Source organism: Podarcis muralis, chromosome 7 (genome assembly GCF_964188315.1).
Source record: "Podarcis muralis chromosome 7, rPodMur119.hap1.1, whole genome shotgun sequence".
Lineage (NCBI taxonomy): Eukaryota > Metazoa > Chordata > Lepidosauria > Squamata > Lacertidae > Podarcis > Podarcis muralis.
This window is the reverse complement of record NC_135661.1, coordinates 6,749,306-6,762,734: the sequence shown is the minus strand read 5'-3', so window position 1 is coordinate 6,762,734 and position 13,429 is coordinate 6,749,306. Positions and strand designations below refer to the sequence as shown.

The window sequence follows — 13,429 nt, the reverse complement described above, 5'->3', positions numbered from 1 at the left end:
TTCTTCTCCAGAGTGGCTGCCAGCTGGAGAGAGTCCCAGTCAAGGAGCCAGGATCAGGCTCCCTCCTTAGCAAACTTTGATCCGTATCAAAAAAAACCAACAACCCTAACTTTGATCCATACCCACAGTCATAACTCCAGCAGGAATGCACTAGGGGTTAGTTGAGGTGACGGGAGCAAGTGAGTTTCTCTCTCTCTCTCTCTCTCTCTCTCTCTCACGTCCAAACAGCAGAGGTGAAGCTCAGGTGATAAAGATGACTAAAGCAGTGAATGTGTGTCTGTGACAAAGATGTTTGTGCAGTTTGGACTCAGAACCTACTTGCTATCCTTCCCGCTGCTAAGCAAATCAGTCCCTTAAGCCAAGAAATTGTATTCTCTATGAAATTGAATATCAATATACGTATCAAGGCTTTGAGATTAGACCACTGAAGAAGCCCGGAAAACCACCTTGGGAGTGTGCTACCTGCAAGCCCCAGTAAAAGGGCCCCATCGGGGGCGAACAGTGGCCTCTTGATTACTTGGACTGCCAGGGCGAAACAGGTGCAAAACGCCGGCACCCTGTCTACAACTTCATTAACATCCATCTACAACTTGTCAGCGGTTCGAATCCCCGTGACGGGGTGAGCTCCTGTTGCTCAGTCCCTACTCCTGCCAACCTAGCAGTTCGAAAGCACGTCAAAGTGCAAGAAGATAAATAGGTACCGCTCTGGCGGGAAGGTAAACGGTGTTTCCGTGCGCTGCTCTGGTTCGCCAGAAGCGGCTTAGTCATGCTGGCCACATGACCCGGAAGCTGTACGCCGGCTCCCTCGGCCAATAAAGCGAGATGAGCGCCGCAACCCCAGAGTCAGTCACGACTGGACCTAATGGTCTGGGGTCCCTTTACCTTTACCTTTACAACTTCACTAGCATCTCTCGGTATTGTGAACAACACCGGACTTACCTTTTGTTGGTATCACTTTGAGAAGCCAAGTTACAGGGAACCAGGCAGAGGGCCTTCTCGGTAGTGGTGCCTGCCCTGTGAAACGCCCTCCCACCAGATGTCAAAGAGAAGAACAACGACCAGACTTTTAGAAGACATCTGAAGGCAGCCCTATTTAGGGAAGCTTTTAATGTTTAACAGACCACTGTATTTTAATACTTTGTTGGAAGCCACCCAGGGTGGCTGGGGAGACCCAGTCAGATGGGCAGGGTATAAATAATAAATAATAAATTATTATTATTATTATTATTATTATTATTATTATTATTATTATTATTATTATTATTATTTCTTCATGAACTTACCTAAAAAGATAAATAAAACAAAAGACGTGAGTTAAGCATTTAAAAAATCTATTGAAATCAGACATTGTAAGTTCATCTTAGACTGGGCAGTTTGCAAGTTTCTGTGGCTTTGCACAAGGTTTTGTATTTTTCTCAGAAGATTGATAAAGAATGTGTAATTATTTTGGTAATTATTGTGTGTATATTAGTTGCCAATGTGTTGCAAGAGTCGTACTACATCCTTCCCACTGCAGTATTTTGGTTAGCCACTGTGAGAACAGGATACTGCCCTTAGAGGGCAATCGTTCTCCTGATCCTGCAGGCTCTCCTTAGGACTCCAGCCCTGGCACTGACTACATCTCTGGGTAGGACAAGTGAAAACCCAGTATAAAATGTGCCGTGGCTCAGCTCGGCTGCTTTTACTGTTGGGTATTGATTTAGAAGGGGGCGTGGGTGGCGCTGTGAGTTAAACCACAGAGCCTAGGGCTTGCCGATCAGAAGGTTGGCAGTTCGAATCCCCGCGACGGGGTGAGCTCCCGTTGTTCGGTCCCTGCTCCTGCCAACCTAGCAGTTCAAAAGCACGTCAAAGTGCAAGTAGATAGATAGGTACCACTCCGGCGGGAAGGTAAACAGCGTTTCCGTGTGCTGCTCTGGTTCACCAGAAGCGGCTTAGCCATGCTGGCCACATGACACCGGCTCCCTCAGCCAGTAAAGCGAGATGAGCGCCGCAACCCCAGAGTCGGCCACGACAGGGATCCCTTTACCTTTATTGATTTGGAAATGTTCCTGGCCTTCCAAGATCCACCTGCTTCTAAAATGACTGCCAGCATTCTGACTTGGAGGTTGCTGGGGGCAGCAGCTGGATGTGTTCCTAAGATGTGGGGCGAGTGGAAAAAAGAAGCCCTAGCAACCAGCAACACGGAAATTTTCATCCTGTGCTAAATCCTCTGCAGAACCAACTTGTTAGAATTTGCAAACATTCCCCCCCCCCCCAGCTCACCTTAGATGGCTTTTGTTGCTTGGAAGAAGGTGTGAGGGTTGAGGAGGTACTTGGCAGTAAGTACCAGTTAGCTCAGCCAGCCAGGGCATTCCTGGAAAGACCTTGAATCTTTGCTTCTCTTGTTTTCTTCGAGATTGGAGAAGGCTAATCTGCTGCCTTGGGCTACACCTCCCATCAGCCACAGCCGGTCCAGAGGCACCCTCTGTAAACTCCTTTGGAAGGCTTATGCCCAGGCCCAGGCAGAGGGGGGGGGGGTGGCCATATGGGCCATTGGCCCGGGCCTCCGATTCCAAATTCCCAGAATCCTTTGAGGCATGCTCAAAACAGCCATACATCACCAGAGATGGAGAACTTTAAAGTGTTAAGATCAGAAGGCGGAAAACATGAAAACAACGAGAAGAGGCAGGAACGAAGATTTGGAGATATGCTTTAGAGGTCCAGACTATGGGGAGCCCGGAAAAATGAATAATTACAATTTAGACTACAATTTGGCCGTTTTTTTATTTTAGTTTATTGTTTTTAATCAGATTATGATGCGGATATGTTGATTGGCTGTTTTTATTGGGAAATTAATAAAAATGATTTAAAAAACAGCAACAGTCCTACATCAGGGTGCAATTAATTCTTCCTTACTTACATGCTGTAAAAGTAAACCTCATTTATTCACTTCTGTATATATATCCCACTGTATATATATTTTCCCCCCCCCACATTTAATCCCCACAACAATCTTGCGAGGTAGACTAGGCTGAGAGACAGTGACCAGCCCAAGGTCCCCCTATGAACTTCTGGGTTCAAGTGGGGATTTGAAACTTGGCCTACCAAATCCCAATCCAACCACTACAACCACACTGACTCACTTGCTGGGTATAAAAATGAGCCATCCCTTCAGTTTTTAATTCAGGGGGAGCAAAACACGTGTAAGCTACCAGGAAGTGTTTAAAAAGATGCAGCACGCAAGTATAGGTGCAAATTTATGTTTTAATTTTCTCTCCCTCCCCTGCAAGGCGTTCCCTGCCCTGGGCGGTCAGTACTCACCCCAAACGGCGAGTTGAAGATGTCCGACCCATTTTCTGGGCCTCCAGGCCGAAGAGTTACATCTACCAAACTCAGGAATGGGATGAGTTTCCTAATGGCCGCTGGTGAGTGTGGCGGGGGGGGGGGGAGGTGGATGTATCCCTCTGGAAAGATCTGGTTGAACTGGGAAGCGATGGGAGGCCTATCTGAATTAAAACAGAAGATGCCAGAAAGATGCAACGGTTATAGACCTGTTGAGGTAGTTATATATAATTTTTATTAAATTTTACATTTCAAAATATTCTTTTAAACAACCTTAAATCCGTGACATCCCTTCTTCTCTTTCCGTGGTTCATTTTGCATACCATACGCCCTGCGTATTTTACATGAACTAAACCATTCAGGAAACCATTGTTACATCCATCAAAACTTATTTACCCTGCTGAATTTATCTTAATGCTGTCAGCATTTTTAAATGAACACAATTTTCACCCATATATTCAGTAAACGATTTCTAGTCTTCTTTAAATGTATGTTCTTCTTGTTCTCTTATTCTAGATGTTAAATCTGCAAGTTGCGCATATTTCATCAGTTTAAGTTGCCATTCTTCTTTGGTTGGGACCTCGTTTGTTTTCCATTTTTGGGCTAACAAGACATGGGCTGCAGTAGTAGCCTACATAAATAGTCTTTTTTGACACCTGGAAATTTCCCTCTGCTGATAGGTTAATGGAATGACTTATCTCTTGGGCCTGTTAATTTCAGCGGGGCTACCCTAAGTAAAACCTAGTTGACTGAAACCCAGAGGATTGTCCAGAAAAGACCCTATACTTTCTGGGCAGATTTCCTTGTTTCGTTCTGTAGTAAATGGGCGCCCAGCCACTTGCCCCTCCCTCACCTGTCTTTGCTCTCCGGCCAGATCAGGTTTCTTGAGCAAGGCTGGCAAACCCATTTACTTTTCAGAAACAGGACAAAATAGAACTGGTAGAGCTGCCACCACTCCCTCGACCCAGGGTTACCAGAAGCCACAGCTCAAGGGAGTCAGCTGTGCTCCTTTGTTACTGGCTAACCCCAAACTACAAGTTGCTTCCACAAGCTTGCAGGCAGGAATCCTTTGGTAGAGCGTAACCAAGAAGTCTAGGCGTTGGAATTAGCTATTCCCCCGGATAAGCACACACAATACAAGAGAAAGTTTCTTTCTTAAAAATTTATTTTAAAACGTAAAGAACATGCTAAAAAGCAGGCACATCTTTTGGTAAATTACAAGTACAGAAAAAGAAGAACGTTGTAAATGATAGCTGACTATATACTCTCTTCTATACTCTAAGGCAAAGATAGGATAGTTAGAGTCTTTCAGAAATCCGCATCCAAAGGTCTCAGAAAATCTTCAACGCAAAAGCACAAAAGGACGAAAAGACGGCTGCTTTGGTGGACATCAGCAGCCGGGCGATTCTTTGCGAATTGCAGAGCGCGCCTTTCAAACCATTCTCAAGATCTTTTCTCCATAATTTGCACGTGGAATCAGAAACCCCCAAACACAGTCAGAACCCTGGATTATTTTTGAATCCTCCAATGACCAGCTTGTGGGCTAATAATTCTAACTTGTGGCAGCTGAGCCAATTAAGCCTTCAGAACCCGGATCAAGGTGTTTCCTCCCTTCCGATGGAGACTGGTGGAGCTTAGGCAGATGTACATTCCCAAGTAATTAAGGATAGATAACATTACAGAGGGTATGTTCATAACTTTGAACGCAGGTGTAAACCTTCAATTTAGCCCGAAATTTCCTTTCCCATAGTCATCCTCTCACGCCCTTGGAGCCAACAGGCTCACGGGTTAGAGCAACAGGATGGTTCCCATAATTCTTACTGGTTTCCCACAAGGCCTCATTTTCCACTTGACCAAAGAAAAGCTGCTAAGAAAGTACTAACTTTACTACACATTCCCTTGTTCGATTCATTATTTCATGAAATGGATATACCACTTGACTGTAAAAAATCAAAAAATCAAATGAGCCTTGAAGCGGTTTGCGAAAAAGACAAAACGATAAAATTTATCGGTAAGAACAGCGATAATGTAAGACTTTCAAGAGCTCAAGTTCACAACTAGCTAAAAACAGATGGAAATATGCATCAGTTTTCTAAACCTCTGGGTGGGCTTCACGAATGTTTCTAGCACAGAGTACAGTGAAGGCAGCTGCCTGATGTCCATAGGCAGGAAGTTCCAGAGTTTGGGTATTGCCACACGAAAAGATGGACTTCTTATAAATTTAGAACAGGGATTCTGTGGTCCCTGCAACAGTTCTGCTGATGGGAGCAGTCAAATGGGTGAATGTGGGGGAGGCCATCTTGCCTGTAAGGGGGCTTGTTACTGCCCTGCCCTAACATGCCTTCTCTCCCGCAACCCTCAGGGGTAACTCATCCTCCCCAGCCTTTGGGGAGCTGAAGGATTATTACCTCTTCTACCTGAAGAGCAAATCTCCCAGGGACGAGCTGCTGAAGATGTGGGGCGAGGAGCTGACCAGCGAGGAAAGCGTCTTCGAGGTGTTCAGGTGTTACATCGCCGGAGAGCCCAACAAGGAGGGGCACAAGGTGAGAGATTCAGGGAGGGCCCTGGCCCATGAACCTCCACATAGGGGGTGAACAAGTGTGGGCGTCCGGTCTCTGGAGTCCTGACACAAGTCTCACATACCCTCCAATATTTCTCCAGTGAAAATGGGGGCGTCCTATTCCGTTGTTGTTATTGTTATACCAGACCCATCTAACTGGATTGCCTCAGCCATTCTGGGTGTCTTTCAACATCAATAAAAACATAATAAAACACACACACACACGTAAATTTTATTAAATTTTCCGCTTTACAATTTAGAATATTCATTCAAACAACCTTAAAATATCAATGGCTTTCCTTCTTCCCTTTCCATGGTTCATTTTGCACAACATAAATCCCTACATATTTTACATAAACTATACCATTCAGTATTCCATTACAGTGGTTTGTTGTTGTTTAGTCGTTTAGTCGTGTCCGACTCTTCGTGACCCCATGGACCAGAGCACACCAGGCACCTCTGTCCTCCACTACCTCCCGCAGTTTGGTCAAACTCATGCTGGTAACCTCGAAAACACTATCCAACCATCCTCTGTTGCCCCTTCTCCTTGTGCCCTCCATCTTTCCCAGCATTGGTCTTCTCCAGGGAGTCTTCTCTTCTCATGAGGTGGCCAAAGTACTGGAGCCTCAGCTTCAGGATCTGTCCTTCCAGTGAGCACTCAGGGCTGATTTCCTTAAGAATGGATGCGTTTGATCTTCTTGCAGTCCATGGGACTCTCAAGAGTCTTCTCCAGCACCATAATTCAAAAGCATCAATTCTTCGGCGATCAGCCTTCTTTATGGTCCAGCTCTCACTTCCATACATCACTACTGGGAAAACCATGGCTTTAACAGTATTCGGGTTAAGTACTTAATTTGTTCTGGAGGTCCGTTCTTAACCTGAAACTGTTCTCAACCTGAAGCACCAATTTAGCTAATGGGGCCTCCTGCTGCTGCCGCGCCACTGCTGCACAATTTCTGTTCTCATCCTGAAGCAAAGTTCTTAACCCGAGGTACTATTTCTGGGTTAGCGGAGTCTGTAACCTGAAGTGTATGTAACCTGAAGCGTCTGTAACCTGAGGTACCACTGTATTACATCCCTCAAAACTTATTTACACTGTTGAATTTATTTTAATGCTGTCAACGTTTTCAAGTGTACACAATACCACCGCCCCCATATATTCAATAAACATTTTCCAATCTTCTTTAAATGTGTGTTTTTCTTGTTCTCTTATTCTATACGTTAGGTCCGCAAGCTGCGCATATTCCATCAGTTTTAAACTTGAACTGATAAACTATTTTAAAAACTTCCCTCTACAGGGCTGCCTTCGGATGTCTTCCAAAGGTCGCGTAGTTACTTATCTCCTTGGCTTGGGGGAGAGGGTCGCATAACTCCATACCCTCCAACATTTCTCTGATGAAAATTTTGTTGTTTAGTCGTGTCTGACTCTTCGTGACCCCATGGACCAGAGCACGCCAGGCACTCCTGTCCTCCACTGCCTCCTGCAGTTTGGTCAAACTCATGCTGGTAGCTTTGAGAACACTGTCCCAACCATCTCGTCCTCTGTCCTCCCCTTCTCCTTGTGCCCTCCATCTTTCCCAACATCAGGGTCTTTTCCAGGAAGTCTTCTCTTCTCATGAGGTGGCCAAAGTCTTGGAGTCTCAGCTTCACGATCTGTCCTTCCAGTGAGTACTCAGGGCTGATTTCCTTCAGAATGGATGCGTTTGAGCTTCTTGCAGTCCATGGGACTCTCAAGAGTCTCCTCCAGCACCATAATTCAAAAGCATCAGTTCTTCAGTAATCAGCCTTCTTCTGATGAAAATAGGGACTCTCTAAAAGGGGGACATTCTGGAATCAAATCAGAAACCAGGGCGGCTTCTGTAGATCCATAAATGCCCCTGGAAAATAGGGACACTTGGATGGTCTTGTTTCAGGCATTGCTTTCTGCTCCTCGGCTGTGATTTGTAGGAACCAACTGCTTTATACCAAGTCTGAACTTTGGTCCCATCTAGCTCAGTATTGCCTACACTGACTGGCAGCAATGGCTCTCCTAGTCCCAGCCCTACCTGGAGATGCCAGGAATTGAACCCAGGGCCCTTATGGATGCTGAGCAGGCCCTTCTCTACTGCTGAACTGCAGCCCCACAGTAAAAGGTGCTTGAAGGAACTTTGAAAATGTCAAGGAGATGAGTAACTAGACACCTGAAGGCAGCCCCGTATGGAGAAGCTTTTTAATGTTTTCTTTTGTCCTCTTTTGTGTGCCTCCTCCTCGAGAGGTCCAGAGGGTGGCAACACGAGAACAGGGCCTTCTCTGCAGTGGCTCCCCGTCTATGGAATGCTCTCCCCAGGGAAGTTTGCCTGGCGCCTTCATTACACACCTTTAGGTGCCAGGCAAAAAAGTTCCTTTTAAACCAAGCCTTTGGTTGATTTGATTTACATCCTATGCCCTTTTAAAAGGTGTGGGGTTTTTGTTTTTTGGAGGGGAGGACTATTGGGTGGTTGTTTTTATTTTTGATTTTGTGGTTTTATATCTTGATTTTTTTCTGTGAATCGCCCTGAGACCCCTGGGTATAGGGCGGTATATAAATTCAATAAATAATAATAATGCTTTTAATATATGTTGGAAGCTGCTCAGAGTGGCTGGGGCAACACAGTCAGATGGGCAGAGTACAGTGGTACCTCGGGTTACAGACGCTTCAGGTTACGGACGCTTCAGGTTACAGACTCCGCTAACCCAGAAATAGTACCTCAGGTTAAGAACTTTGCTTCAGGATGGGAACAGAAATCGCACGGAGGCAGCGGGAGTCCCCATTAGCTAAAGTGGTACCTCAGGTTAAGAACAGTTTCAGGTTAAGAACGGACCTCCGGAACGAATTAAGTACTTAACCTGAGGTATCACTGTACAAATAAATTATTGTTGTGGTTAACACATGTGTGTGTCTGCTTGAGGTATAACAGGGGGAAGGAATTTTAAAATTTAAGGGGATTTGGAAACATGGGAGAAAGCTGTGCATTTGTGTGCACACCCAACCTGCCCTCTCCCCTTTCCAAAATATTGATAGTTTCATTCTCTCCCCCCCCCCCCCCATAGGTGACCTGCCTGCCTTGGAACGATGAACCTCTGGCGCCCGAGACCAACCTTATGAAAGAAGAGCTGGCCAAGGTGAACAGGAGAGGGATCCTGACCATCAATTCCCAGCCGAACATCAACGGCAAGCCCTCCACCGACCCGATTGTGGGCTGGGGTCCCGACGGAGGCTACGTCTTCCAAAAGGTAACATGGCTGGGGACATTATGCTCTTCTCTCCTTCCCTTCCATCTCTCAGTCCAAGCAGTTCTGTCCTCTTGCATAAGATCAATTTTTGTGTGAAAGGAAGAACCACACTGCCTTTCGTGGCAAAGCTTTAGGCACTTCCAGGGGTCAGGCTGGATGACCTCTGGGGTCCCTTCCACTCCACAGTTCTGCGATTCCAAGTCGTGTGCTATGGCAAATTAGGAAGATAGATTTGTTTGACATGTTTATAGGGTGCTGTTCAGGGTCCGGTTTCAGAAAATGCTATACATCGCTCAGTAGGGATAGGAACACAGGAAGTTAGTTGTCTTTTAACATGAAGTCATATACAGTGGTACCTTGGTTCTCAAACACCTTGGTTCTCAAACGCCGAAAACTTGGAAGTGTTCAGGCGGCTAGTCCTAGTCTTTATAACCCTGTACCTTCTTCCAGAAGGCAGAAGCTGAAAGAGATCATTTCCGGGGTGTGCACTATCCTGCGCTATCTCTGCCGCTTTCTTATGGCACCTGGAAGAATAGAATTGATCCAAGGTGGGAAGAGGGCACCCAGTTATTCTCTCCGCAGTCTTTACAACCCTGGACAGCATTGTTTTTCGCCTGACCGTGCAGCTCCCAAACCACACACACAGACCATAATACACTCTCCACAGTGCAATGGTAAAATGCCATCAACAGGTCCTTTCAACCCTTCTCTTTAGACACAGGAACATAGGAAACTGTGTTCTGCTTAGTCAAGCCATTGCTCTGTCCAGCTCGGTCTCATCCATACGGACTGGTAGCAGCTCTCTGACGTTTCAGACCAGACTCTCTCCCAGGCAGACCTGGAAATGCGGAGGGTTCAACCTGGTCCCCGAGGCCTTCTGCATGCCAGGCAGGTGTTCTGCCACTGGGCTGTGGCTCGTCCCCTCGTCCTTTAGCTTGAAAAGTTGATCTGTAGCTGTAACTTGGCCCAAGCAATTCTCCATACTTGGTAGGCGTACACAAAGGTAAGGGGACCTCAGGCCGCAGGCAGCCTGGCCTAGTGGGAAGATTAATTAAGTGACCCAGCAAGATCGGATCTGATGAAGCATCACTTGCTACAGAGGAAGTATTACAAAATAACTTCCTTCAAGGCAGACAGCTTCTCCATAGGCAAGTGGTATGTTTTAGCAACGATATCCAACTGGATCCCTAAATAAAATGGGAATATGGGCAAAAGGTATTGAGCTATTGCTTGCCAGCTTCCAGCCCCCGCTTGGGCAGGGGGCATCTTGTGCTGCCATCATGATATGTAAATTTACAGGGCCGACGCTGGCCAGAACCCCTAAAGAAGTCCCGACAAAGCTGCCGCCGAGCCAGCTTCCTTTTCAGACACACACTCTGCAATGCAAAAAACACACTCCGTGCAGTGCACACACTCTCCATGCAATGCAACTACACACTCCGTGCAATGCAAAAAACACGCTCTGTGCAATGCAACTACACACTCCGTGCAATGCACGCACAAACCCTCCGTGCAATGCAACTACACACTCCATTCAATGCAACTACACACTCCGTTCAATGCAACTACACACTCCATGCAATGCAAAACACACTCCCTGCAAAGCAAAACACACTTCATGCAATGCAACTACATTCCATGCAATGCAACTACACACTCCGTGCACTGCACACACCCTCCGTTCAATGCAACTACATACTCCGTGCAATGCACACACACTCTGTGCAATGCAAAAAACACACTCTGTGCAATGCAACTAAACCCTCCATGCAATGCCCTCACCCTCCGTGCAATGCACACACCCTCCGTGCAATGCAACTACACACTCCGTGCAATGCAACCACACCTTCCGTACAATGCAACAACCCACTTCGTGCAATGCAGCAACCCACTTCGTACAATGCAACAACACACTTTGTGCAATACAACAACACACTTTGTGCAATACAACAACACACTTTGTGCAATGCAACTACACACTCTGTGCAATGCACACACACCCTCCATGCAATGCACACACCCTTCGTGCAATGCAACTGCAAATCTCTCACGCAATGCAATGCAATTGCAGCCCATGCAGCGCCGTGCTCTGCAACGCACAGAGCAAACTGCAATGCGGGCACGCAAAGGTGCTTTCTCCCAGTTGCATATTGCAAACGTGGCGCCCGTTACATCCCTCGCAGTGAGGTAACCACCAAAAGGACCTAAGTGTCCAGGTAGAGCAATGGGGGAGCATGCAGCTCCAGGAAGGATTTTTGCATTGGGCCACTCCAAACTCACTGTCAAATCACATGTCTGTGGCCACAGCATGAACCACCAAAATCATACATCCACTGTTTCGTTCAGAATTCCCCCCCCCCCCCCGTTTTCCTCCTCTAAAAACTAGGTGCGTCTTATGGAGCGAAAATACGGTAAATACTGCCTTCAGACAGATGGGTGGGGTACAAATAAAAAAAATTATCATCCTCATCATCACTCGATAACCCTCTCCTCCATGAATTTGTCTTTTTTAAAATCCGTGGCTGTTGGTGCTTCTTGTGGCAGTGAGTTCCACAGTTTAACTGTGAAATACTTTTCTTTGGTCCAACGTTCGGCTTCATTGGATGTCTGGCATTATGGGAGCGCGAGAAGCACGTTATCAGTGCTCCCCACGGCTTGCGTTTCCTTTTCCGTGCCACGCATTAGTTTTCCCTCCTAAAAATAAAATAAATGTGACAAGCAGCCCATAAGATGGACCGCGCATAATTTTATAAAGTTCTGCCTCGTTGCCTCTTTCTCACATTTCCCTCTAAACCAAAAAAAACCCCAAATGTTGAAACCTATCCGCATGTGGGAGACGTTCCGACTTTGGCTGGTGTTTCCTGAAACTCTTCCCAACTCCACGATACCCTTTTCGGAGGGTGGGGACCGCATGGGGAGAGCAGTGTTCTTAGCAGAAATATGAATCACCCCACACTTAGTCCTTTTACAATTTCTCTCTTTGTTGGAAGCTGCCTTAAAGGTAAAGGGACCCCTGACCATTAGGTCCAGTCGTGACCGACTCTGGGGTTGCGGCGCTCATCTCGCTTTATTGGCCGAGGGAGCCGGCGTACAGCTTCTGGGTCATGTGGCCAGCAGGACTAAGCTGCTTCTGGCGAACCAGAGCAGCGCACAGAAACGCCGTTTACCTTCCTGCCGGAGCGGTACCTATTTATCTACTTGCACTTTGATGTGCTTTTGAACTACTCGGTTGGCAGGAGCAGGGACCGAGAAGTGGTCAGCCAGATGGGCGGGGAACAAAAGAATAAATAAATATGATAATTCCAGATCCAACACAATTAGCCTTCCTCCCCTGTCTAGCCACCGCCGGTATGAAATTGTGTCTTCATTTTTTCTTTTTTTTTAAATCATTGTTATTGATTTTCCAATAAAAATAGCCAATCAAGATACCCGAATCATAATCCAATTAAAAATAATAAACTAAACACAAAACAACCAAATTGTGGTTATTAATTTTTACAGGCTCCCTATAGTCTGGACCTCTGAAGCATATCTCCAAATTTTCTTCCTGCCTCTTCTCGTTGCTTTCATATTTTCCTCCTTCTGATCTTAACGCTTTAAAGTTCTCCGTCCCTGGCTATGCGATTCTCAGTCATGTCAAAAATCATATATCCTTTCATACATTGAATACAGCTTTATTTGTAAATATATATTTTTTGTGTCTTCATTTTTTCATATCGGTTTCTATTAAGGGTTTTCAGCATAAAACTCAATGAAAGCCAAACTAATCCAAAGACCTAGGGAAGAAGCAAGAATAAGGAAAAGAAGGAAATAAAGAAGTAGAAAAAGAAGAGAAGACGAAAAAGAAGTGTGTGTGTGTGTGTGTGTGTGTGTGTGTGTGTGGAAATCCACAAGATCCTCTATCCTAATTTTATCTTCACCCCCGAGGGATGACAACCAACATGATCAAAGGTCTAAACCTTATGAGGAACGGTTGAAGGAGCTGGCTAGGTTTAACCTTGAAAAGAGGAGGCCAAGAAGAGGCAAGATAGCCAATTTCAAATTTTGAAAAATAAATTTCAAAAACCAAGCAGAGGGCCTTCTCGGTAGTGGCGCCCTCCCTGTGGAATGGCCTTCCTTCAGCTGTCAAGGAGATAAAAGAATTACACAACTTTTAGAAGACACCTGAAGGCAGGCCTGTGTAGGGAGGTTTTTAAAGCTTGATGTTTGGTTTGGTTTTGTTTTTTATTATATTTTTAGTTATTCTGTAAGCTGCCCATAGTGGTCATGTGAAAGATGGAACAAACTTGTTCTCTC

At 45.8% G+C, this 13,429-nt stretch overlaps 1 protein-coding gene across 1 annotated transcript in view; it reads left to right on the top strand.

Annotated features, from left to right (window-relative positions):
- The window catches only part of LOC114590105 (methylenetetrahydrofolate reductase (NADPH)-like), a 95,923-nt gene that overhangs the window by 73,689 nt on the left and 8,805 nt on the right, over positions 1-13,429 (top strand). The window contains exons 2-4 of the mRNA XM_077931112.1: positions 3,270-3,404; positions 5,684-5,864; positions 8,951-9,133. Of these exons, the coding sequence (XP_077787238.1) occupies positions 5,775-5,864; positions 8,951-9,133 (273 nt within the window). The 5' untranslated portion in view covers positions 3,270-3,404; positions 5,684-5,774. The remainder of the gene's footprint in view (positions 1-3,269; positions 3,405-5,683; positions 5,865-8,950; positions 9,134-13,429) is intronic.